We start from the raw sequence: 27110 nt of genomic DNA, 5'->3' as shown, positions 1-27110 counted from the left end.
CAGTAGCAAAAAGCTTTCCTATAGCTCTATCTTTCAACCTAAACAGAACAGAGCAAGTCCCTATTTATCACTGTATTGTTAAAATGGTGGTGGTATAGGGAGGCAAGTCCTACCCTGGGCTCGGAGTTGAACTAATTCTTCATTAAGGGAGTCCACAGATTCTTCCAGCTGCCTCTTTTTCTGTTCCACGTTCTGAAGATATTCAGTCAGTGACTTGATCTTGGCTTCATGCTTGTGGAATGAAAAGATTCATTTGCTTTGGAACTAGGTACCATGGAATTACATCTGCATAAACAGTTCATACTTATTTTTCACACAACAAGTAACCTCATCTCAAAACAAAAATGGTGTCAACTAGACTCTGAGAAGAATATGACTACTCAAGTAGATCTGTAACATAGCCTTTAAGACAATGTCTTTATCTGGATTGGAATGAAATGCATTTTTGGCTGGGAGATGTTTTGACTAACAGAGGCAAAAGAGGCCCCTGTATTTAGAAGATTTTCCTGAAATGTGCATCTCCTGATTTTAAAGATTATGATGTGTATGAAAAACAAAATACAGAAATATTAAACTACATATCTAGATTACAGTTTTCAGAAGTGCTAGAAATCGTATAACTTATCTTTTCTAACAATCACATTAAAATGGCCTTTCTCACATTAGAAATAAATTTATTCTAAATAAATTCTGCTATGCAAACCTCCTGAAATTTTACTCTATTACCTCTCCCACTTCCAGCTTGGGGCATTAGCAGGCAGAGTGGCCACTAGCAACTGCTTCTGTAAGACTTGTATTTGTAAAGAACCCTGTGATGGAGAACACATGAGCTCCAGTATTTAATACAAGTGCTACAAAAGCATTAGCAGGCTACAGATATATTGCAGAAATTCTGATATCCTGTCACACTGAATTACTTAGAAGCATCCAATCTGATGAGAGTACTAAAGAAACAGCCGAGTCTTATGGCTGTTCACTCACAGTGTGCTTTGTTAGGTGCCAAAAAAACCCTGCAACTTTTTTTCCCCCGATAGGTTAATGAATTTAATTTATAAAGAACACTGTACACCATAGAGAAATATTTACCTGTGAGATTCTGAGCTGGCAGGCAGCCAACTCCTTTTCATTTTCTTCCATTTTCTTATTGCTTTCAGCTTGTGTGCCTTCTAACTGTTTGCAGCGTTTCACCATTGTTTTTACTTCTGATTTCATTTTGCTAATGTACAGTCTTGCAACTGTGAATTCTTCATCTATCATGCCAGTTCCCTCAGGCTGCTGAAAAGGGTGGAATAGCACATTAGAAACCTCAGATAACAAAAGTGAACTAACAGTGCACTGGAGCATCTTAATGGCTAGAACACATCCCCAGCCTCAACTGATAACCACAGAACTTAAAAAGAAAACAAAACAAAAACATCTTTTGGCGTTAGATACATTTTGGTATCTAGGTTTTCTGATTGATTATTTAGAAGTTTGCACAAAGACAATGAGTTGCTTGAAGAAGGAAATACAATTCACTACTGATTTCTAATACTGCTTACATTCTTGCCCTATGGCCATCTTCTAGACTTACCTTTTATTTCATGTCCTCATCCTGTTTTTAATACAAGTATCATCCCAATCGTCACTGTAGGTCAATATTAGATTTCCAAGACAATACTGTTGATTAAGACCACTTCATACAGCAGTTTGATAATACAAATGAGAACATTGCTTCAGACAAAAAAATCATGCCTGCTCTTCCTTGTCTATGCGTAATCAAATTCTATCTGGGACCTGATTAATTCACAATATAAGAAATGGAGAAACTTGTGTCCAAATTATTAACATGAATAAAGCTTCCTATGGTGATAATTTTTACCATACGAAGAAAATGCCCCCACCTATCCACAATGTATGTGTTTAATACATGGCACTGAAGACAGCAGTGATTAACTCTTACCTTGACATCATTATTTCCTACTGCAATTCCAATCTCTGCAAGATCTTTTAGTAAGGAGGCCATCATTTCTGTTGCTCGTTTCTTCTGATGGTTGGTCATTTCCTTAAGTTTCTGAAGCTCTGCATCTATACTGGCTAAAGTGACCTATAGTAAAAGTTACCCTTGATTAAACAAAACACTCTTGTTCTTGGAACTAGTTTCATATTATTTACAGAGCACTAACATTTCTTCTGAAAGAACTAAAAAGTACTGGGGACAGAGACCTTCAACTCGCAAAATACCATCTTAAAACTCTGCAGCAAAATTAACATTGTGTTAACATTGTTAAACAGCATTTAGAGTTATATGCAATAGAATATTGCAGGGAATCACATTTATAGAAAAAGGGTACATGGACAGCAAGTTCAACAGTTCTCACCACATTTCGATAAATGAAAACAATTTCACCTTTATCTGCAGAGCTCTTAACTCTTCCCTACTTGCAAATCAAAAAATGGGAGTACTCTCCCAGTACTGAGATTTCACAAGCACAACATTCTTGAGCACTTTTTCAGCTGGTTTGAGCTGCTGTGGTTGTAGTGGCTGCAGCTCAGCAGCACACATACTCAAGAGTCTGCTTATTTGTTGTCCAGTTTTAAAAAAACACCAGCAGTTTTACAGCAGGAAAGATTCAGGCAGAGATGCCAAAGGATGGTTATTGCATGAGTTAGCAGTGCCAGATTGAGATGTCTTAATTTTATGACACCTCTGAACAGTTGCTTTCAAATTGAGTTATTCATGACATTCAATGGATGTTAGTTATACTATCTAGAATCACTACCTATAATTAAAAAGTACATCAATAAAGCAAACAAAAAAGCCCAGCAAAAAACAAACCATACACTTCCACATACACTCCAACAGATTTGAAATGCCACTTATAAGACCATAGATTCTCTGACTTTTGGCCAACCTTCAAGTGATACAAGTTACCAGTAAAGACTACTCAGCTCAGAATACTCAGAAGTTTAATAAGAAGTTTCATGATCTTGTGAACTTCTATTACTAGTGTTCTACCAAGTCATATCTTAGTAGCTGAAAACTGAAAGCCACAGTCACTAGAAGACCCAGACCCTCATATTACCATCTTCAAGAACAGAGAACAGTGAGACTTGTGCTGTTAGTATTGTCTGCAATGCCAGCAAACATGCTGATCCTTTCCAGCACTTAGAATTTTAGGGTACTGGGTAGAGTATTAACTGCCCACAACTGATTGAGGCCTGCCAAATAACTGGCTACCAAACCTGTCAGTCAGTTCAGAAACTTTGCAAGTATGTAACGAGGTGCACAGTATTCTGTGAGACTGTTGCTGCATCTGTATTTTAACCAGTTATCTTTTGGAATACATCCTCAACTATTCCTTTCAGAAAGTAAACCAAAATGCTTATTTTTGCAGGCATCAAGGTAAGTTATCTCTCACTCCATACACACAACAGGCAAATACACACTCCTTTCAAGAAAAGCTGTAGCATGCTGATTGCAACTTCAAGATCAGGAGAAGCAGATTCTTAAGTCAGGATTTCCCCAACTGCACCAGAAAGACAAACGAAACCAGAATGTAATGAAAGTGCTATGTTTTGCCACCCAGGATATTTCTGAACACTCTTCAGGTAGTAAAAATGCTGCAGGCACTAAAAAGACAAGTGCTATCCAGGTCAATAATCACTGTATGTTTTCTTAAATTTACAGGTTTTAGAAAATCATTCCCCAAAAAATGAGGTGAGTTTTAGACTTGGCTCTCATTTTCCCTTGTGAAATATTTTCAAATGACTAAGAAATATGAGCAAGGGAAGCCAAGTCACACTGAAGATTGTCAGTAATTTCTTATCCCAATTTCATACCGATTTTTGATTGAGTTCGTCACTAAGCAGCTCATATTCCTTTGCCTTATCTTCTACTTCCTGAGACTTCTGATCATAGTTGACAGCTAATTCTTCAAGGGCTTGTAACACCTCTTTCACTTCCTCTTTAGAAGCATCATTTTCAGCCTGAAGGCGATTCAACTCTGCTTGCAGGTTGTCTTGGTCCCGTCTGGTTGATGCCAGAAGCTGCAATATTGGTAGCGATTTAATAAAAATGCAACAATAAATAAACATGAAGAAAATTCCACGCATATCTTGAATTTTATTAATGCTTCTAGCTACTACAATAGCTTATATCTGCATTCCTAGTGGCTAGCTTCATGCAATAAGAATACTAAGAATAGAATACAATGAACAGCTAAATTTACCATCCATATTCACAGGCCTTTAAGTTTTTAAATATCTTCAAAATGGAAGAGATTACAAACGAAGACATATAAGGATAGAAACTAGAAATGCACATTGAATATTGCAAGTTCACAAGAAAGCCACTGAACACTACTCATGAGTCTGAAATTGTCAACAGTCTAGGAACTAAACTTCCAGCATTTTAACTCTGTTAGCTGCTTAAGAATAACTAGACAAAGGGTACAATTGCTAAAAAAGCAGATTTATTTATTTAAATTAGATTCAACGGTAGCTCCAACTTCCTAGTCCTTGGCCCATTTCTTTCTGAACACGTACACAAAGATAACCATTTCTTTAAATCTTTGTGTTATAGAGAAATAATTTTTCTTATGTTTTAGCTAAATGAAATTTTCATTATTAATAGGAATTTTCCCCCATTATTTTATATCCCTGGCAACATGTACATGCAAATAATTTGAATATTCTAGCAAGTATGGTCTGAATTTACACATACTTCCTTTTTTTCATTATGGGCCAATATATTCCCCTCCTCTCTCATGTCTCTCAGTATAGCAACTGACCCGAAGTAGACTTTAAAAAAGATTTTTTACATTAAATCAAGTTACCTTCCGTTTTGACAATCAGCTAACTTTGCATAGGGAAGACAATTTCTGCTGTCTTTGCAAAAAATATTTTCAATCTTCATGGATACTTAAGATCCAAGTAAAATGGTTTCAGTTTGGCCATCAGCACAGTGTGAGAGGAATGAACAGGCAGAGCATTTAGATAAGGCATAGAAAAGAACTGTTGTGCAGTAGTAAGCTGTCATTCTACTCCTTTGTCAAAACTGTGACCTATTCCAAATACCTTCAATTTCTTTAAAGGAAAGACAAACGAAAATAAAATAAAGGTGCAAGAGCAAAACTCACCTCTTCCTGATCCAACATCTGTGTCTTCAGTTTTTCTACTAGTTGACTCTGCTGATTAATTTCTTCATCCTGCAGTAGAAATAAGACTGATTATTAAACTGACAAATACCACTCACAAAAAATAATCTAACTTTTCCCTATTCTGAGATAATTATATAGCAAAGCAATAAAAGTAAAAACCAAACATTTTCATTTCACTGGTTGATTCATTAGGCTCTTAACCTGCCATGTACTTGTAATACACTACACTTCAGAGATAAAGGTCTTATACCTGCGCTTTTGCAAGTCTTCTCCAAGTTGTTACAGCTTCCAAGAAACAATAATGAAAAGATTTTTCTATTCAAATACAGTAATACTGCTTAAAATTGAGATTATTTATTTCAAATATAACATCCAAAACATGGAAAGAAAAAAAAATTTTCTTAAAATAACTCATTTTCCCACATCCATTTTTTCCAGCTAACAAACGATACTCCCTTTGCACTAGATAAGGCAACTTTGATTTCTCTTAATCAGAATTAAGAGGAAGCACTCTCAGTAAATACTTAAACTGAGCTAACAAATGAACACTGGCAAATTAAATCCAGAGTCACAGAATAAACTGAGTTGGAAGGGACCCATCAGGATCATCAAGTCCAATTCTCAGCCCTGTGCAGGACACCCCAAGAGTCACACCCTGTGCCTGAGAACATTGTCCAAAGGCTTTTGTAACTCTGTCAGGCTCAGTGCAGTGACCACTTCCCTGGGGAGCCTGTTCCAGTGCTCAACCTCCCTCTGGATGAAGAACCTTTTCTAATATACAAACTAAACCTCTCCTGACACAACTTCAGGCCATTCCCTCGGGTCACAAGAGTGAAGAGATTTGTATCTGCCCCATGGCTTCTCCTCCTGAGGATGCTGAAGACATATTACACAGTAATATAGCTCAAAACATATTTTCAAGAGATCTTACATTAAGTAAGAATGGCATACCTTGTCATCCAGTTGTTTGTAAAGTTTGGCAATTTCTTCCTCACATTTCCTTCTCTCAGCATCAGTGAAATTTCCAGTTACTCCAATTGTGGTAGCTGGTTTATCATTAATAACAGTAATATCCTTGTCCACTGCAAAAGCTTCTAAGTTGGCCTTCTCCTTGTCAAACTGTTCATCAACTGGTACAGTCTCCCCTTAAAAGTACACTTAAATTTAGTATAGTTCACCATGACATATTTCCCACAAAATTACCCTTGAGAAGTATTACATATTTTCTACTAAAAATATTACAGTTAATAAGCAGTTGAGTTCAGCTGATTACTTGGTAAAAAAAAAAGACCACTAGATCATCCAAACTATTTCCTGCTTACCACAAAACACTATTTCGTCCAATTACTCTGCTATGAGCTCAAAATTACACATCAAATCTTATCTTCTAAAAAGTCACCTTACTTTCCCAGAAGACAAAAAAAATCTCTCTTCCCCTTGGCACTGTTTTACTAGGCAGCCATATTTACTTTTACATTGCTTTGCTTCTGATCTAAAATATTTTCAGTTACACTTTTATCCTTTTATGTTCATAAAGCTTTTTCTGATGAGAACACTAACTTCACAGAGAAGAAGACACTTGCCAAGGTACTTCTCTGGTAAATTAAACTAAATTCCTTAGTGTTTTATTCAAAACATTTTATGCAGTCCTTGGAAGGTACAGGGTCCTTCCAACTGTCCAGTATCTCATGCTAAGTCTAGTTCTTTCAGGATATTGACATTTCAGGTGTGGCCTCATACCAGCTCTAGGAAACAATAAAAAAACCCAACAAAACAAAACAAACCCCCACATCCTACCAAACCTATTTCAGCAAATCCATTTTTTTCAGATTTGTATCAGGATGTGGCGCAGTTGTCTACGAGATTGCAAAATCATCCTCTACAGCTGCCAAACTCCAAAATATATCTGTATGACCTATGTTCTCTTTTCCTGAATTTATGGCTTCGTTATTAACTTGCATTTTGCCAGCAGCTTGAACTGATAAGAAGTTAATCATTCAGGAAGAATTAACAGGCAGACGTTTTGTACTGTCAGCAACTTTGGGGTTTGGGTGGGTTTTTTGCCTGTTCACATGTTTAAATGAGGGCAAGATCTTGTGATATCATTTTGATATCACAAGCCACACCAAAAGCAGAGGAAACATTCTACATAGTTTCTGCACTTACAAACAATACCAGTTTTTTGTCCCCCAAAATAAATTTTTTACAATGAATGTAACTCTAGTCCTGCTAGAAAACCAAGTTTTGAACAATCTAACAGGAATACACTTTCAGACACCTTTGTCATAACATGATTATTAGAAGTTATTTCAGTTGCAATAAAATGGAAAATATCGTATTCCAAAGTTGACTTAATAGTATAGCTTTAATATCCTTATTATGGCCTTGAGTAGTGCTCTTAACTATTTCTGGTAGCCTGAAGACTAACTCAGTGTGTGTTGTCTTGCCTAAAGTTTGCAGAATAATAGTATTACTGCTTCTCACCATTCCTCCATCTGTTGAGCTCATTTTCCAGCCACTGTATGGTGTTACGCAGAGTCTTGTTTTTCTCTTTTTCCTTCTCATACTTTTTCTTCCACTGTTCTGCAGTGAGCTCCACATTGACACAGACTGTGTTCTTAATGGTCTTTGCTCTACACAGAGAAATCAAAAAGCTCTGAAACTTCATTTTCAAAGAAAGGAATTAAAGGTTACTACATAATATGTTCACATATCACTAGTGAAAGCATAAACTTTCCCATCTCTTCCAAAACCTTATTTCTATTCCCTGTCAAGTTACTATTCTTTGAATTGTATTGATACAACTTTAAAAAGGACGGAGCAACACAACTTTTGGAAAGCTGAGAAATCTCAAGCTGAGTTGGCAAAATTAAGCTGCACCTCTTCACCTGAAAGAATTGAGGTCAGGACAGTTGTGCAGTTTTGAACAAAGGATAGGATTCCACATCTAGCAAACACTGTCCAGTGGAGATGATAACACTTGTAGCATGCAAACCATCCAGCTTATCTAAGAAACAGCTCATTTCAACCTAGAAGTCCAGTTACTGTATCTCCACTAACCAAAAAGGTGTTACAAGCAGCTTAGATAATGGCAGATGAGTCTTTATGTTCAGGTAAATGCCATTAAGTTAAGCTTGGAGACAAAACTACAGGCACTGGTAACATATTCATGAAGCAATGTATGGTGCTCCTTCCATACCTCACTTATCTCACTCCAAAATTCAGAACAGGGAAAAACTCAGTGGCAGTTAAACATCTCCCTTGCCCTGTACTGACTTCAAAATCTTAGGGAGACGTTATTACTAAAAGAGATATGATTTTCTACTATATTATATGACTATTATATACCCTTCAGTTACTACTGCTGAGGGCTTCAGCATAAATTTGACATCCCTAGAAAGGTGAATTATTATACTGGATTAACTGTGGTGGCTGAGATAGGAATGCACTCTTTTAACTCCTGAAGGCATCAAGAACACAAGGCAGTGAAACTACATAGCTGCAGTTAGAAGACATTTTCTAGTAGCTCATTCACTAAATAATAAAAGACCTACCTTCTAAAAGGAAACCAAAAACCTCCACTGTTGCAGACTGGAGTCTTTATTCCACTCTCATTAACTATTCATATTCTGCCAGATTTCTAATCTGGTCTATTTTCCATAATACGCAACTTCTCAGAGAAGACCAGTAGGAAACTATCTTGTTGAATTGAAGTGGAAGAAGTACACTAACATCAAAGACCAGATGGACTAGCAAAACCTTGATTGTTTTTGTAATAAGCTCCACTAAATGATGTGATTCAACCTAGTGGTCAGGAACTGGAGTATTACAAAACAACAACAATAACAGAAGTGGTAAAGAAGAGCTACTTAACTAAATACCTAACTGGAAATGAGAATGTATAAACTCAGTTACAAATGTCACAGGAATTTACAAGTATCATTTCTAAGTTTACTGGACTGTTAGATACAGACCAGAGGACAGGCTGTCCTAGCAAATAAGGGATTCAACTTAGCAGGGGAAAGCTCCTTCCTACCTTCTTCTATATATATACATATATATATATATACACCCATATATACACTGAAGAATTACAGAAACAGCGATCATTCTAATTAATTTGGTTCAGGAATCTTAACAGAGTACTTTACAATTTCTCATTCTGCACTTATTCCTATTAAGTCATTTACTTACCTTTGGCCAAACAGAAGAGTGGATTTAGTTTCAGATTCATTGTAAGAAGATGGAGAACAGCAAATAACAATAGTGGTTCTGCAATTACCCCCTAGTGAATCTTGAAGGATTCTGGTCATTTTGCTATCACGATATGGAACATATGTCTACCAAGAAAAAAGTTAAATGATCAGTCACAGGTTTCCAGAAATTTAATTTGTTGAAATATGAACTACACTTTTGCTAGGTATGACCTTATTAGAAAGACATTAAATTCTACTTTAATTCATAAATCGTAAGACTGAAGATGCATGGGATGACAAAATTGTATTTCTAGGTTTGGTAACCTTTAGAGCACAAGGAAACTTTCAGTATGATGTTTGGGTCCCTCAGCATTAAATGTAACTTACTAATCTTTACTGTCGATACAGTACAAGAGTAATGGCCAACTGCAATGCACTGGGTCATATCACTGAGATTGGTACAAATTTCTGCGTAGTATGTTCAGAGATGCAAACTTTTAACCTTTAAGTATAAAAAGACAAAAGAGAACACTTACACTGCTTTCAGCCAATGCTGAGATGACATTTCCAAGAGCAGACAAAGACTTGTTGATGTTCTTGGCCTCATCCAGCACAGCACCTTCTGCTCCAGTTTTACTAACCTATAGAATATTTCAGGACATTACTAAATGCATCTTCAAAAAATACCTTCAACATTTCAGAGAAAACTTAGGGAATTTCTCCACTTACAAATCATTCTCCACAGCTTTATGAGGTACACACAAGCAAACTCTTTCTCAGACTCTTCTCCCAACTCATTATCAATTTCTTATTCAAAACTCGGTATCTCAAGACATTTCTCATTTTTTTAACAGAACTAAATATTCTCCCAGCAAAGTACACCTTTTTGTAGCAGATAAATGTATAGTTAATAACTTCTGTCAAATTAACAACTACAAAAGTTTTTTGAAGTCTGTAAAAAAAGACTGAACTCCTTAAAAGTAAATAAGCATTATGCATAGTTTGTCCAGAGATCATCCTTAAAACCAAACTACCTCTCCCGGTTAAAAACCCTAACAAAACAAACCATACAACCAAACCACATACCACTACTATTCCTGGAAAACACAGCAGAAAATCTTCACAAGCAGAAATCTGTGAGAACAGATTTTAGAGGCTGAATCTGACCTACATGAATGCTCTAGGAACTTAAATAGGTATCAGCAGAAACACAAAAAAATGTGACCTGATGCTATTCAAGTTACCTTACCTCTTTTGCCTCAAAGACTGAATTTGAATTACAGCTCTATAATCCTCCCTTTACTGTTTCCACCAAGATATGACCATAACTACAATTAAACAATTCTACTTTCCTGTGTTTAAACTAACACAAGGCATTAGAAACTCCATGTATTTCAAAGCGACTGGGGAAATGCACCAAAGTAAAGTTTGAAACAAACATGTAAAGGAACTACAGAGAAAGGAGACCTGCAACCCAGCCCTTTTCTTTGAAAGAAAAAAAGACTGACTAAAGAAACACATTTCAGAATAAACATAGGATCAGAGACAACAACAAGGTCATAGAACAATGATGTAAGGAAAAATAACAGCAAGCAGAAATGACTGAAAAAACTGGAGACAAAGACAGGGATAAACACAGAAGCAAAGATGAAAAGAATGTCAGAAATCCAGCTCTTAGAAGACTAATTACAGTATCTATTTCCTTCCCTGCTTTAAGCTACCGATATAGGAAAGCAAGTTGTCAACCAATGTTAATCAGAATTCAAATTAACAAGCTTGGTATCACTACATAAGAAAACCCAGATATTTGACAACCATGAAACTTTATTCCTGTACCTGGCTAACCCACACATCTGTAACGCTCTTTTTTTACACTCCCAGATACTGAAACTGAACTCTGCTCTCTTTCTCCATCCTAGTCCATATTTAGAAACCCTCACTTGCAGAAATGCAGATCAGCTTCAAGTGGTAGTATCTAACAGCCAAGCCAGCCTAGGATTCAGAAACCATGTTTCCAAGTGAAAATTAACACACCTCAGATGACAACTGAACTATCAGTATTACACAAATGTAAAATACTTGACTGTAAAGAAAAAAACCACAATTTCAGAGCAGAAAAAGAAACTTATAATTACCTTCTCACTACCTGCCAAGTCCACAAGGTAAAGTTTTCCACTTAGTTTCTGTTCTGTTTGAGTATTCTCTTGTTTTACATTAATAAGAAAAATACTATGACTTCGGGAGCTGTGTTCATTCATATCTATAATTCAAAACAAACATGTCAAAAAGATTTTTACAACCACTCTCACTTAAAACAACACCTTCCCACAGTGCAGTGAGAGATCCAAAGCTAATGAAGCTGTATAGTGCAATCTCTCAATGATAGCAGACCTAGAGGCAGCAAAACCATTGGTATCACCTAACTGGGTAAGAATGATCCAATTTTCCCTTGTGCTCCTATTAATATCACATAAGTTCACTCAACAGGTTTGCTAGCTTGTCAACCATTGATTTCACACATTAATTTACTTTATTAGAACAAAAAGTATATTTAGGTCTTGATAGGAGAGTCTTTTGTAGACTTCCAGTGTACCCCATTTTATCCTTCTGTGAAAATTTTAACTATCCACAGCCTTTCATCCCTGTCTTGTACTCCCCCCTCTCCTTTGAAACATTAAGAGAAAACAAGACTTGTTGAATTTAAAGTATTTTAATCAAGTAACAAAATTTAAGCAAACTGCAATCGGAATGAGAACATCTGCCCATTTCTTCTTCCTTTTAACTATAAATCTCTCAGTTCTAAAAGTACCAGCTTACTGATGTTAAAGAAGCAAAAAACACAAAATAATATTCTATCCAAATTTTTTTAGTGCAGTTCACACTTGATCCTTCTTACTTAGGAGCAATGAAACAAAATTGCAAGACTGAAAGATTCCTTAAAAGGAACACCATATTTTTGGTTTTGATCCTTAACCAAAGAAATTAGAAGAGAACACTTATATTTTTTTAAGGACTGTATAGTCACTCTTCCTGAATAAAGAACTAGACACAGGAAGACTGTGAAACATGCTCAAGTTGGCACTGAGACTTCTGACAATCACCTCAGTTGCTAAGAGCTCAAGTCTTACTTTGCATGCACCTACATCTTCCCTTGTCTTCTTTAAGACCTCTGTCATTTCCAAGTCCAGCTTTTTGTGGGAATTTGGAAACCTATGACATGGTTCCTTGCAACCCAGTTGCATGCTACAGCCAAAAATCTTGGGATCTTGGGATGTTGCTTAAATCTGCAGCAGGTCTGAATTCTGATCAGCTGCTCTTAGAATATGCAACAGTATGATCAAACTGTGGACAAGCCACATTACAGATTTCCAGGTTAATTGAAACAAATTCCACATACTGGGATTTTGCACTATTCCTAAAGCAGAACTACACCTCTTTCTCCTAGTTATGCATAGTTCCTCACTGATGACTTTCTCCTTTCAATCCTAGTCCAAGAAACATGATCTAACTAGAAATTAACTTGTTTCTGAGACATCCTGAAACTGCTTATGCCAGACCCTTTCAAAAATCTGAATGATTCAGCTCATTATTTGTGTCTTCCCTACTTTTTTAAGGTACACCAGAAGCAAATAGATAAATCACTAAAAGGAAACAGAAGATGATACTTACTTGTAACTGCTACATGACGATTTGATTTTCCTTCATCTATAGTATCCATAACTTCTTCCGGACTACATACAAAACGCTCTGTGCAACCCTTTGGAATAAAAAAGGGGCGGGTTGTGAAAAATAACACCACATCAACAAGGCACAAGTAAATGGTGCACACTAGAGGAGTGCAAGATGAAAATCCATCAAACTGATGCTCACCTTTACATAGGGAACTCTATTTTTGTCCTCATGAACAGAAAGATTGGTCTTTGAAACTGGAAGAGAAAACATTCCAAAGCTAAGGCAAAACTGAATGAAAAATACTGCGTACAATGCATGCCCAAGTCATAACTGTTACCTCTCAACAACACTTGACAAAAACTTAACATGTAAGAAAGCACCACCACTGCAGCTTTAGTAATATCATATAGATGAGCTCCATGCTTTCCCATTATTATGTACCTTTATCATACAAAGGCTATTAGCATAATAAATACCTAAATAACATAGAAGTGTTTTTAATATGTCCCTCCAGAATAATTTATTTTATACGTTTGATATAAATAAGTCTTACCATCCAAAAGGTCCCTTATTTTATCCAAGTATATTTCAAAATATGACACCTATAAGTAAGAGGAAAAGAGATACATCAGAAGGCAAAAATTCTTCTTGATAACAAAGATTCAGAACAAACCTCCCACATAACACTACATCCAGCTCAAGTTCTTAAGGCTGAACTGAAATACACCTTTAAAAAGTTACTGTTTTGATCAGAAGTTTCAAACACTATCTTCACTGCCACAGGTTATCAGCATAGGTTCCATCAATGTTCAGTGGAACAAAATTAAAGTGTTAACACAATTCTTCTTTAGGAAAAGATCAGTTACTTCAGTAATAACTCAGGTTATCAGGTTTCCAAGTTATTCCAAGGCATTTGAAACACATACAAAAAAATCCATTTACCCACAGACTACCTCTGAGCTTTAATACAGATTAAAGAAAAAACGAAGAAAAGTTTACCTTAATATGAAACTCAAGATTCTCATCCATGGAGTAAATATAATTAAAAATATCTTGCACTATTCTTGGAATAATACCCATTCCATCTGGGTCATGAAGCTTCCCCTTGACAGAACAAGATATAACAAAAAATTCATACTCAATCCAGCATTACAAACAGTATTCAAACACAAAACATCTGGTTCAGGTTGACAGACAAAATGCTGACAGGTATGATGCACTTACTCTATGAAGTAAAGTGAACTATCCATTTAGCCCTAGAATTCCCCAAAAGTGGAAAAAACAGCCTCAGAACTCTCCCAAACTACTACAATCCCAAAATACTGATACTATTCTTGTGCTTCTCATCCTGCTACTGAGGGTGAAAAAAACCCACCCTAATTGCCATTCTCAGTGCCTAAAAAACACAATGGGGTATCAAAATGTTGCAAGAAGAAAACAAGCAGACATCTTATTTCTACAAAGCAAAGACAATTGTGTTGAAAAAGACACGACAGGGACAGCAAGAGAAAATTATTTTAACATTTCTTACTTCCATAGTGTGTGTCTTTCCAGATGATGTTTGCCCATAAGCAAATATGGTACCATTGTATCCCTCAAGTACATCTAAAGGGAAAGAGTATTTTCATTAGCGTTCACTTCCTTCATGCAAGCAGGCAGGTCCTAAAATGTCTGGCAAGTTAAATCACTCAATGTCTGGGAACCTTGTGCTAGAGTTAGGGAGAGGAAGGGTGTTCCTCTCTACATCTTTTAACACATTTTGCCATCACTGACTGTATCTCAGAAGTTGGCTGATTAGAAGCAACTGTTCCTTCAACCAGAAAAATCAGAACTTCACAGTTAGGAACAAAAAGGAAATCAGTGCAATTGCCAGGCTGAACAGATAGTCTTTGATATCTCAGAAGAAACCAAACATGACAACACCATCATATTTTCTGCCTTCAGAAAACTTTAATTGTCCAATTGTAATGAGAATGGGCAATGCCCTAAGTGTCGAGCATCTTACTCTTAGGCCATAAGGTTCTATTTCAAATTATGAATGAACCAAGCAAAGTTTTAGATTGAGGGGTGAGGGGCACGTGGGTTGGTTTGTTTAAATATAAGTTACTGTAGAATCACATCCTGCAAGCAAACTTTCATTTTCCAAAAACAAGCATGAGGAGATGCTCCAAATGGGGAAGTCTCTGCCACTCCATCACACTCATAAATCCATTCGTCTCACCACTAGAGTTCATTTGTCACTTGATGCTGCACAGTTGAGAAATGCCACACAGAGCTCAGAATTTTACATGGTGAAAAGGGGCCGCATTACAATTCTTAGCTAAATTGTCTTCAAGGAGCAAACTTCTGATCTGAGCCTGATTATCATTTAACTCATTAAAGGGTTAAATACTTGTAGCAGCATGAATTTGCCACAGCAATTTACTTTTCTAATAATAAAAACCACAGTATATTTACCTAATATTCTGTTGTCACTAACAGTTGGCATTTCAGGGATTTCTGACAAGGCTTTGTAAAGCTGTTTTGAAAGCTGGGTCAATTAGAACTTATTGATGCCCTCAAGAAATGAATCAATTTTATTTTCAGGGAACTAGCTAATTGCTTACTAGAAAAACTTACTGTGGCATATCCTTCTTTGTGACAAGGCTTGATTTTTTGAAGTTACTAGGCCAAATCTGAGAATTCAACTATGGAGAAAATGTACATATAAGGGTACATACATGTACCCTGGCATGCACCGCAATAACTCATATTTCACAATTTTCATTTCCTCTTGCATTCCTCTAAACAAATTTCTGTATCATCTTTTTCACCAGTAAATCTGGGGGGACATGGGAGGGTAGATGACACACCTCAAACTTATTAATAACACTTACTATGATTAATTTCTGACAAATTGTTTTAAATTGTCACTGCAGAGAGCTGTAAAAAAAACCCTAAAATGTAACAGGTTCCCAAATGTTGCAATCAACTGAAACAGAAGGTTAAGTACTGACATAACTTATTAGCTCAATTACAGAATGACTGTATGGTGCTACAATCCATGTTGGCACTTACTAAACATTCCAAAGATAAAAAGTAGCAATAGAAGTATTAGTTTTCAACACTGAAATCCACAGGAATATGAGATTTTCTTATGGTAAATTTGCTCTTCCACCTTACCTTTGACAATCTTTTTAGCACAGTCATTGTATACTTGTTCTTGTGATGTGTTTGACTGGAATACACGGTCAAATATATATGGCTTGGACTGTAAAAAACAAAAAAAAGAAAACAGAAGAGTTATCAAAAAATGCTGGAAGTGGAACTGGAAGGTGTTTGTTAACAGTTTATAAATATTCAATACTGTCCCAGCCCAATCTTCTATTTTAAGCACTTGAAGACTGTAGCGAGGAAATCAGCTTAAACAGTGCTGCCTAAATCTTCACACGCTTACTTACAAGGAAGGCCTTGAATTAAATATGTTTGGTTTCAAAGTGTTATCTACATAGTTCTGCATAACTACTCTGCCACGTGACCTCAAGTTACTTGATTTAAAAAGTAAGCCAATCTGCCTGTACATCTGAGAACTCCCAATTCTCATCTACCCTGGTAGTAGGTTTACTCTGGTAAACTCAAATCATCAAAAACACCCCATGACACACTATCTATCTTGATAGTATTTATTGAAAAAAATCAAACAAAAAAGAAACATTCAACACAAACTATTGTGCCATATAAGATATCTTTAAAATAAAGCTCCCCAAGCAGAAGAAAAGGGAACCTTTGACAAGAGTAATTTTGGAAAAGACTACACAAAGAAGATCTGATTGAATTTTGAGAGGAATGCTGGTTATTGCTTTGTTTTAGAGAAGAGATTTTCATAATAGTTCTAAGCAGCTGACAATCCATTAGGATATAAATGATTATGCTCATCTTACAAAGCTCAAATTTTTGTAGCACTTTTAGAGCTTGAATTTGTAGGTAACCAAGCAGATGGGTGACATTTACAAAGAACCTAGGTCAGTTACTATTGTTAAACTCCCTGCAACTGTTAAGTGTTCCATTCTGCCTAAATTTAATTCATTATCATCCTCCCACAAGGACATTCTGGCAAAGAAACAAGTATGGCTTCCATCTTTCACCCACCCACATTTCCCTTCCCTGGCCTGATCTTCCGTTTGTCTTTTAATAATATCTAGTGTATCAAACAAAGCTTTTTTAGACTAAACATATTTATCTGAGGCCTTGAAATCAGGCGGATGAGCGCCCTCTCAGAAAAATAATTACAGTGTTCACTGTATAAATATGTTCAAGAAACCACAAGACTCAGTAGGCAGAAACTGTCCCTAAGGGGCTGAAGTTTGTCAGAACACTTGTTTCACAGCAGGGAAAACACCACCCTTCTCCATTACTCATTTCACCTTCAAAGACACCTCAAATCCCTATGTTCTACAGGTAGAATTGAGGCCATTAGGTACACCAGGAGGAAGACAACTAACAAGTTAAGTAACCCTGAGGTAAGAAAATAAAGACTGAAAACACATTACATAAAAAGGAAGATCCTGCAGAAAAGAACTCACTAGCAGCTGTAGCTTCAAAAAGTCTCCAATTTCACAGATATCAATCAGCTACACTACACACTACAAGTCAGCTACATCACAAAACATTAATCAGCTCTGTTTTGTGCTCAAGTGCGTATTTATATGCACTGAAATAATTCCATTGTGGAACAGAAAATCAAGCTGCAAGGCCTTCACTTTGGCAGTATTGCCTTTAATTGAACTTGTTTATTTATACAGTAAAAGCTGCTAAGCACGTGACCAATTTCAATTTCCCTCAAGTTAACAATTGCTACCAATATACAAAACTTAATTTTGGCCAAGAGAATCCTCACATGGGGTCTTGTCATTTGTCACTTCTCCATCCTTTGCAGGTAGAAAATGGAATATTTGCACATATGCCCTCATTTTTTTATCACACCTATGAAAACCCATATTAGTGGCATGTCCCTCTGCTCCATCATCACTGAATCAGTATCTAATCAAGTAGGTTTAGACAAGCAGGTTCCAGGATAATTATGCTTTAAGAATGCAAATTACTCCCACTCAGTATGGTTTCACATCCTTGACATCTACAATGCTATGTCTTATCACTTCTCTTTACAGTCTACTTTCTGCCGTAAACAAAGCTAAAACAGTATTACACAGATTACCATGCCCTAGAAAGTCTCATTACCTTTAAGAGATTAATCAAGAAAGATTAAAGTGTCAGATATTTTTTTTTGCACCAGATGCCTTTTCTTTCCTAAGTAGTAAACAATCAGATCTAATGATGAACCAAAGACACAAAAGGCCCAAGCAGCATTACTGCATGGAATCCCTAACAGGGGTAGTAGCAGCATCACTAACACAATAGGAGGTTTCTTTACACACTCCAGAAACTTTCAGAAACTGGTGCTCAAATTCTATTAAAATTTTTATACACATGGCCTCATAAGCAAGACATAAAATACCAAGCAAATAAGCAGAACTTCTGACTTCCTCTCATAATCTTAGTTCCCTGCCTAGCATTTCTTTAGTCTGTAGTCAACCACAAGACAACCTCAGCTCCTGCAGTTGCTTTGTACTTGGAGGGATGTGGTCTCACAGCAGAATTTTCCAAGTGCACTCACAGACTTCAGAAAGGTGCAGCTGCCCACATGACTTAGCAGTAGTTAAACTGAATCTTAATAAAGGGATTACACTGAAGTACAGTTCCATAGCTAACTTAAAGACTAGTTACCCATTATATAAAAGGATGCTGAGCCAATCTAACTTATACAAAATTTGGACTACATGTGAGTTTCTGTGGAAAAGTTTTTTTGTCCATATGTCCAGTGAGGATTACAAAAAAATCTGCAATCACAACTACACTAAAACTTATATCAAAAGGCTACATCATTAAGATTTATATTTATAAGTATAATTAAAAAAAAACACAAGCAAAACAACCCTTATTACTATTGCAACTTTCCATCAAGTACAGAACTGGTTATTCGTAAGATCACCTGAGTTCACCTTTTTATGCACTGATATCTGAAGCAAAGTCAGCACTGAAAATTCACTTGAAAAATCAGTAGCATACTTTTCTACCACAACACATCCAGACGCTCTTTAGTGTTTTTTGCTAGAATAGGCAGTTAAAACAGTGGTACAATACGTACCCATGCTTAGACTATTCTTGGTGAAAGGTTAAAGTAGCACACAATGGGCTTACTTTGCCTTTAAGATCTGCATCTATAGTAAAGAATGTTCTTCCCATCAACACAAAATACATTAAAAGAATAATCCAAAATGGAATAATTTCTGGAAAATATGATGTCAGACACCTGACTCACTTCTTCCTATTACTAAGCTAAGGTATTGCTGCTTTGACACACCTAATCAAATCCAGCACTGCCAGTGGATGAAAAGGCACAGCTAAAAATTATTATTTTAATTTTAGGATAAAGAACGAGGATTTTCTTCTTGCCTTAGCCCCATGCACACAAAAGTGCAGCTGATACAGAACCGTCCGTAAATCTCAGCTTTTTTTGTCTTCTTTTTCTTATTTCTGTGCAAATACTGCAACCCAAGTACGAACTTTTACAGCAGTTAATTCTTGCTATAGAATGACTAAAATATGTGGCTTAAAACACTGTGACTAGAAACTCAGTTTCCAGAATGGAAACAGAATATTTTTTGAACAATGTTTCAGCCAAAATTTACTTCAGTAGAAAGGTTCTTCTAAAGAGAAAAGCAAGCAATGTTGTTTATAAAAACAGTCACTGAATTTCAGAACAAAAAGCCCCAGCAAATATGAGCGAGGTGTTCCTAAGCAAGTGGCACTGCAGCCAGGGAGAAAAGCTCTCCTTTTACATATTCCTGTAAAACAGAATATTTGCTTTCTGTTAAATCATCACACCAGTGTCACCTGAAAAGCATCTTTGTTACTCAGCATTTAATGGAATAAAGCAAGAAAAAGAAATAGTAACACTGGAAGAATAGTATTACTTCTGCTACACATTGCAATTCCTGATTCATATTTAAAGTTTCACTGTAGACCTGATGCCTTTTTTGTGTCTCTAATTAAACATTGCCTTTTTTCACATTAGCAAATAATAATAAAGTTACTTTAAGAATGCATATCACTTCTTGAATTTATACAGTCCAGTACAGGCTTCAGCACCATTTCCTTTGAAAAACCTACTAGTAAAAGCCACAGTAGAAGCAAGTGACCTTCATTACATGATTCCAACAACTTTATAACCTAGCCTTCTCTCATTTACGATCCAACACTAGTTTAAAAGGTAATGAAAAAGAAAGTCAAATGTCTCAAGCTTTTCCAGGATCACAGGGGTACATCTTACACTAAATAAAAATAGTACTTAAATAAATATGAAAATACAGACAAGTAGCCATGATTCTTTCCTAAAAGCCACATGAAAAAGGAATAGACAATGATCGTTACTAAAAACCATTTGGACAACAGAGGCATGCTGCCCATTTCTGTGCAGACCCATAATGCCTCAACACTTCAGCCACTGGGTAGTGCTGATTTTGGTTCAGGCTTCAGTTCCAAACCCCTGAGTATCACTGTATTCAGAAATGCATCTTTTTGGCAGTTTTAAGATGAACAACACTAGGTATAGAACGTTTTTTAAAGAAGATGTATAGATACATTATGCAGTACTATAAAGCTACTCAGTTGAAGTAGTTTTGTATTTGATAAAACAAAGGACATAATCCCATATCAAACTGCTCTTCCTCCTGTTCTATCTTATTCAAAAGCAAAAATCCACAAAAATCCTGAAATCCACAAGCAAACTGCTATCAATTTTCAAATACTGATATCTTTCTAATGTTTAACATACAAGTCATATAATGAGTCATCCTATCATCTGTTTTAACAAAATCCTTATATTTAATTAACAGGGGAAGCCATTAGGAGAAAAGAATTACTAGAATATTAGGATGGAAAGAAGCCACCTGTAATTAAACAATTAAAAGCTTTTTACTAGTTAAAAAGTTTCATCCTGTGGAAAGAAAATACTTTGTTTCAGAGTCTGCTCTTTAAAGCAGACAAACATCACATATCAGCTCAAACTACTGCTACACACTAGCTACAGTTAAAACTTTCATTTTTTATCTAACACAAATCAAAATGACTCCCTTGTCTAGAAAGACAACGATGACATTAATTACATAGGAGCTAGGAAAAGAAGGGAAGATGGGTAGCTCAGAGATGATAGGGGACTCAAGGAAGGAGGAGGGTTTGGCTATAGTCACTGATTTTCCTCCCCACTCTCCTCCAGAGGAGTCAAATCTGCAGTCTGGGATCAGCTCTGCTTCCGCTGCCGCCCAGTCTTTACCTCCCGTCGACTATTACAGGCAACTCCCAAGCATTATTAAAGCAGCCTCCACGGTTCCAGCACGAGCCAGGTGCCCACAAGAGGTGCAAGTCCCTCAGGCAGCTGAGGAAAGCAGCTATAAAAAACCAACGGTGGCTCTATTACTGCTCTACAGGCAGCCAACGTGACAGGCAGCAACAAGGACAGGAACCGAAGAGCTGAAGTAACAAACACACAGCCTGTGGAGGAAGCCTTTTATACACTGTTTCATGAGCATTGCTTCTGTTATCCTCCCTTCGGCAATTCTGCAACACACAGAAACAAGTGGTGCCTGGCTACAGGCTCAGGTTAGAGGGTCCCTAAATTTGTAAAAACTCAGTCAAGCTATTAAAAACAAAACCACCATATACAAGTTATTGTCAACAGTTTTAGAGATTCAAGTCATAATTTAGAGGATATCAATTTTTTCCTATAGTCACCATTACAAAGACAAAATCAGAGAGTATCAAACCTTTATTCAAATTCTGTGAAACAAGACACAAATATTGTCACTGCTACCCAGTTTAATAATTTTGGGGGAATTTTCCCCCAGATCAGACAAGTCCTGGATCCAGGACAACTGGAAAATTCGTTGTCATTTTTACCAAGCGGAAATCACCCAGGTACAGTTGGCAGCAGTAAACATCAGTCCTGAGCAGAAAGCCACACATGATCCCTCAGGAGCACACCATCAAACTGTTCTACTCAGATACAGAACCACCTCACCACAATCTACATTTTAAGTCATCTTAAAGTGCACTTAAAAAGTATTTTAAAAATATAAGCTTTCATTAATACTAGGGCTCCTGAAAGAAAATTTAGAAAATTCATTTTTTAAGTTAGAACACATCAAGGTTTCTACAATAAACCGTGGATTATAAACAGACTATGCAGTGTCACAATGAATGGGTATTCACTGATGAAAGTGAGATTATTCACTCTAGTTAAATTTTCCATTTTCCAGGACTGGTTTCCTACTCTGAGTTTACCTGTACAACCTTAGAAGTGATGTACTCCGAGATAGTAACTTGCCAGCTGAAGTAGGCCCAAATTACCTCATTTCACAAGCATGCTATTGTTCATGTCACTCCACACTCATGGGATTCCATATTTTATTGACAAATTCAGCTGAATAATAACAGACTAAAGAACGAGTATTTAGTAGCTCCTCTTAAAAAAAATATTTTATTAAACTGCCTCCCGCAACTTCAGATACTGTGCAAAAAAGCTATTATTAGCAGCCTCAAGAAACAAAACATAAACCCCCAACATTTTTAGACAGATAACTGGCATCTAAGTTACGGCAAGAATCAGCAGTCTCTCAAGAAATATACTGACATGAAAACATAAAAGTTAACAAAAATAAAACAAACACTGGGGCTAAAGTGTGTTTGTACAACACCAACCAAACCCGGCAATAAGCTACCGTACTTTATTTTTATATTCCAGTTCCACTTTGTAGCTAAATATGATCCACTGAAGAGAAAGGAAAGGATTATCTTTTCCCCAGCAACATCCATACTGGTTTTAACAGGCCTCATACCTTGCAAGGAGTGTCCAGTTAAAATACATTCACGAACATGTAATAAGGCAAAAGGTCTGTTTATTCGGATTTAACAACAACGAAAAGTTGTCAGCTGAAGTCTGATGTAGAGCTCTTGAGCACTAATTCTCTGGAGCCTGCACTGTCGTTTCGCATTTCTTCCCCAAAACTCTCCGCAATTATCGGGCGGCAGCTCCCACGCGTGCATTTCGAGCGAGTATTTAGCAGTCACACAGCACGGCCGGACGGCCCGGGGAGCGCCCGGCCGGCAGACACAGTGCGGACTCACCCCCACTCCGCACCTCGGCACTTGGGCCTCTTGCTGGAGCCTTTGTCAAAGGTCTCCTGACCTGCCCCCACCGCCCCGTCCCCACAGACCCACGCCCCTCTGCCCCCACCGCCTCCCGCCCCTTGCCCCGCCATGCCCACACCCAGACCAGCCCACCCTGTCCGCAGCTGTGCCTGCCCCCTTTCCCCTTTCCCTCGGTCTCCAAAGAGGCCGCTCCCCTTCCCGAGGCGTCCCCACCCGCGGGCGCTCCCAAGCCCTCCCGCCTCACAGCGCGCCCATCCCGCGGCGTCTGACCCCGCCGACCCCTGACACCCCCTCCCTCACTCCCTCCCTCCCCCGCGGCGCTTCCCGCCTCTCCCGCCCGGGGCGGCCCCTCACCGCGATGACGACGGTGTCTTCGCCCTGGAACTTCGCGATGTACTTGTCGCCTCGGGCCACTTCCGACTCGTTGAGGGGCCTGAAGCGACACATCACTTTGATGTTACACTCCGCCGGGTCCGCCATCTTAGGCCACCGCCGCCTCCGGGGCGCTCAGCTCCGCCGCCGCCAGCTGCCGCCGCCGCACCGCCTGCACCGGGGGTCTCGCAAGCCGCCGTGGCCGGGAAACCCGCGCCCGCCCCGGCAGGAGGGAAAAGGGAAGGGCTTCTTCCTGGCCGCCGCCGCCGCCTCCCGCTCTCACTTCCTCCCCAACATGGCACCGGCCATGGCGGCTGCGGCCGCGGCTCCCGCCCCGCCGGTGGGGCGGGCGGGTGACGTCACCCGCCGCAGCGTCCGCCCCGCCCCCAGCCCCGCCCTGTGCGCAGGCGCGGCACTGCCCTCAGGCGGGAGGGGGCGCTCCCGCGGGGCCGCCGGGGGCGCTGGCAGGGGCGGGGCTGCCTGAGGCGGGCGGGGTGCCATGGCACCGCCTGCGGCTGCTGCGCGCGTCTCGACGCGCCTGGAGTTGGAACTATGGAATCATAGAATTAAGGAACCACAGAATCATGGAATCATCAAGGCTAGAAGAGACCCTTAAGATCACCATGTCCAACCGTCAACCCAGCACTACCCCTGTGACCCCTAAAGCGCTAAACCATACCACCCAGGGCCAGATCCAGATGCCTCTTAAACACCTCTAGGGATGGTGACTACATCATGTTCATGGGCAACTTGGCACCATCCACACAGAATCGCAGAATCAATTAGCTAGGAGAAGCCATGAGATCATTGAGTACAACATACAACCAAATATCATCATTTAAACTAAATGCCACATCCAGTCTGTCCTTAAACACATCCAGAGACAGCCACCACAGCTTCCCTGAGCAGCTCATTCCAATGTCTAAAAACCATTTCTGTGAAGAAATTCTTTCTACTGTCCAACCTGAACCTCCCTTGGGCCATTTTAAGGCTAAGTTCTCTTGCCCTTTCTCTAGTTGCTGGGAGACAAGGCTAACCCACAGCTGGCTACAACCTCATTTCAGGCAGTTATAGAGAGCAATAAAACCACCGCTGTGCCTCCTTTTCTCCAGGCTGAACACCCCCAGCTCCCTCAGCAGGAATCGGCCAAGGGCTGCAGGGATGAGGCCTCGCTGGCCACCCTGGTGAAGAGTGTTGGGCACTGATCCGCGCTGCCACCTCAGCTCTGGGGGCAGCTGGTGTTGGACAGGGGCCGTGACATGGCCCTGTCACCAGCAGGATGCTGGGCATGGCACTGCTGGGGACAGCACTGTATGTGTGACGAAACTGAGGGGCCGAGGATGAAAAAAAGGCTTAAAGCAGGTAGCTGAAATAGGAACCTATGATATTTGAGATTTTTATTTATTTGTTACATTTATTTTCCTCTGCTAGCTAAAAGGGGGAAAATCCACATCTGTGAGCTGTTCACAGATGCCAGGGAGTTGCCAGTATGCCCATGAGTCTCATTGCAAGTTTTGTTTATGTATTTATTACAGGGGTTCTAAATCTAGTTGACCAAACTTTAGGGACTGTATCTAGAAAAAAACATCAGGTAAACCATTCTGATAGAGAACCACAAGAGCCTCACACTTTTACAACTGTGTCTTTTACATTCAGGCATGAACTTTCAGATTGGAACAAAGTACAAACTCACAGCTTGGCTGGGTTCAGTCAGTTTCCTGACAGAAATCATGATTTGTACTGGAAATTTTTCAAATAGTCTTGAAGTAATAAAAAAAAAAGCAACAGAAAAAGTAATAAGGAGCCTTTCTCTTAAATTAGTATATTTTAGTAGGCCAGAATGACCCAGAAGAGCAATGTGCTTCCCAAGAAGTACTCATTTTATATAAAAGGGGGAACTACTGTGAATTTTAATAGGGACCATCTGTAGTCAGGCATCCACCATTTTTAAGACTTCTCTGTTTAGGGGTTTCAGTGATGTGTTTTTACTTAGGATAGGTGTGCAAAGTAAACACTTTAAAATTGTTCCACATGACAGAAGAATAACCTAATAATCTAGTTGCATTTATAGGTTCTTTTCACAGAGTAATACAAAAAATATTTCTGTGCCTAGTTTATCTTATGAGGCAATCTAAGTCTTCTAAACTATGTTCATGTTGTAACAAGTTTATTTTTCCACTGTGATTAAAAATGCAGCAGGACTGTGCTGTCTTATGCAGGGCAGCAACAATGACATGTACACACCTATGAGGATATGTGGAAATAGTTGTTTGGAAAACCAAGGTACAGTCTGTAGAAGGTGCAATACTAGTCCACAGCCTCTAGCATATGAGATATACAGAGATATCTGTCTACAGTTTTCAATAACATGTTTTAAACATAATTGTTATAGGTTTTACATGTCAGAAAACCTGTTTTAGTTGTTTGCTATTCTATTATAGAAATATATTTTTATATAATATATATAGAAATTATATTGTATCTCAAGCAGCAAGATGTATTAATGCTTCTATCTCATCTATTTCTGGAATTATTCACAAGCTAATGGCAAGGAATATTCTTATGCAGCTGCAGGATTTGAAACCTCAAGGATTTCCTGTGACAGAAGATTATTACTTTTATGAAGTAATTATTACTTTTATGAAGTAATTATTATTTACTTTTATGAAAGGAGTGTGAATTATTTATTCCTTTTTCAATCCATTTACTTTTGCACATAAGGAAAAAGAAATGTCAGCTGCATGATAAACAACTTTGTGATTGTTACTCACAAAAGTATGTTTCACCTGCAGAACATCCTTTATTCTAATGTATTGAAAAACTTCTAGCTCTTGTTATCCATGAGCAAAGGGGCTGTATCTTTAGCCACATTTATTGACAAGTGGTGCCCGGTGTAAGAACATCTCAGTCAAAAAGAAACCTCATAATGACATGATTCGCAGGAAAATAGGTGCTTAGCCTTGCTTACCTGTTGAATGTTTGACAGAGCAGACACTCCACAAAGACAACACAGATACGAGTAGATAATTGCTCATTTTAATTATGTTGAAACATAAAACGTCAGCATGTGTGAACTCTGTAGTAGGAACTGGCCACTCTGAAGCTGTTGGTTCTGTGAGAGCTCATAGGAGAATTGGTGCGTGGTGTCCCATCCCAGCTGTTGGAGCCCTTGGTAAAAGAGCTCTGCTGAACCATGCTTGTGCACTCAGATCCCTGTCAGGGACTCTGTCATGAAGTTTCTCTTCTCTGATCTGTTGTTTGAAATAGCAACTGCTCTTTGGCATGACCTACTTAAAGGCTGCCACAACAAAGACGTGTGCTCAAAGAGGGCACTGTGTTATCGCTACTGGCGCCAAGATCTATCAAAAGAGCAGCCTTGAGGACTTGTGTTTAAAGATGTGGTCTCATGAGAACATGGCAGAAACCAAATGTCCTGGAAAGTTTCCCATTTTGTGGCAATAACAGAATGTGCTTTCTTTGCCAA

General features: G+C 38.3%; 1 protein-coding gene across 2 annotated transcripts in view; it reads right to left on the bottom strand.

Annotated features, from left to right (window-relative positions):
- Positions 1-23974, bottom strand: part of KIF5B (kinesin family member 5B) — a 33735-nt gene extending 9761 nt beyond the window's left edge. The window contains exons 1-17 of one of the 2 annotated variants that reach the window (XM_058831536.1): positions 23609-23974; positions 16172-16259; positions 14541-14614; positions 14009-14113; positions 13563-13611; positions 13208-13263; positions 13007-13094; positions 11473-11597; positions 9874-9978; positions 9336-9481; positions 7626-7774; positions 6093-6286; positions 5121-5189; positions 3823-4029; positions 1943-2086; positions 1087-1275; positions 114-231 (exon numbers count right to left, since the gene is read on the bottom strand). In XM_058831536.1, the coding sequence (XP_058687519.1) occupies positions 114-231; positions 1087-1275; positions 1943-2086; positions 3823-4029; positions 5121-5189; positions 6093-6286; positions 7626-7774; positions 9336-9481; positions 9874-9978; positions 11473-11597; positions 13007-13094; positions 13208-13263; positions 13563-13611; positions 14009-14113; positions 14541-14614; positions 16172-16259; positions 23609-23734 (2032 nt within the window). In that variant the 5' untranslated portion in view covers positions 23735-23974. The remainder of the gene's footprint in view (positions 1-113; positions 232-1086; positions 1276-1942; positions 2087-3822; positions 4030-5120; positions 5190-6092; positions 6287-7625; positions 7775-9335; positions 9482-9873; positions 9979-11472; positions 11598-13006; positions 13095-13207; positions 13264-13562; positions 13612-14008; positions 14114-14540; positions 14615-16171; positions 16260-23608) is intronic. The other variant, XM_058831537.1, reaches the window with a different exon arrangement.
- Between the last annotated feature and the right edge of the window lie 3136 nt (positions 23975-27110).

This window comes from Poecile atricapillus, chromosome 2 (assembly GCF_030490865.1).
Source record: "Poecile atricapillus isolate bPoeAtr1 chromosome 2, bPoeAtr1.hap1, whole genome shotgun sequence".
Classification (NCBI taxonomy): Eukaryota; Metazoa; Chordata; class Aves; order Passeriformes; family Paridae; genus Poecile; species Poecile atricapillus.
This window is presented reverse-complemented; position numbering and strand designations above follow the sequence as displayed.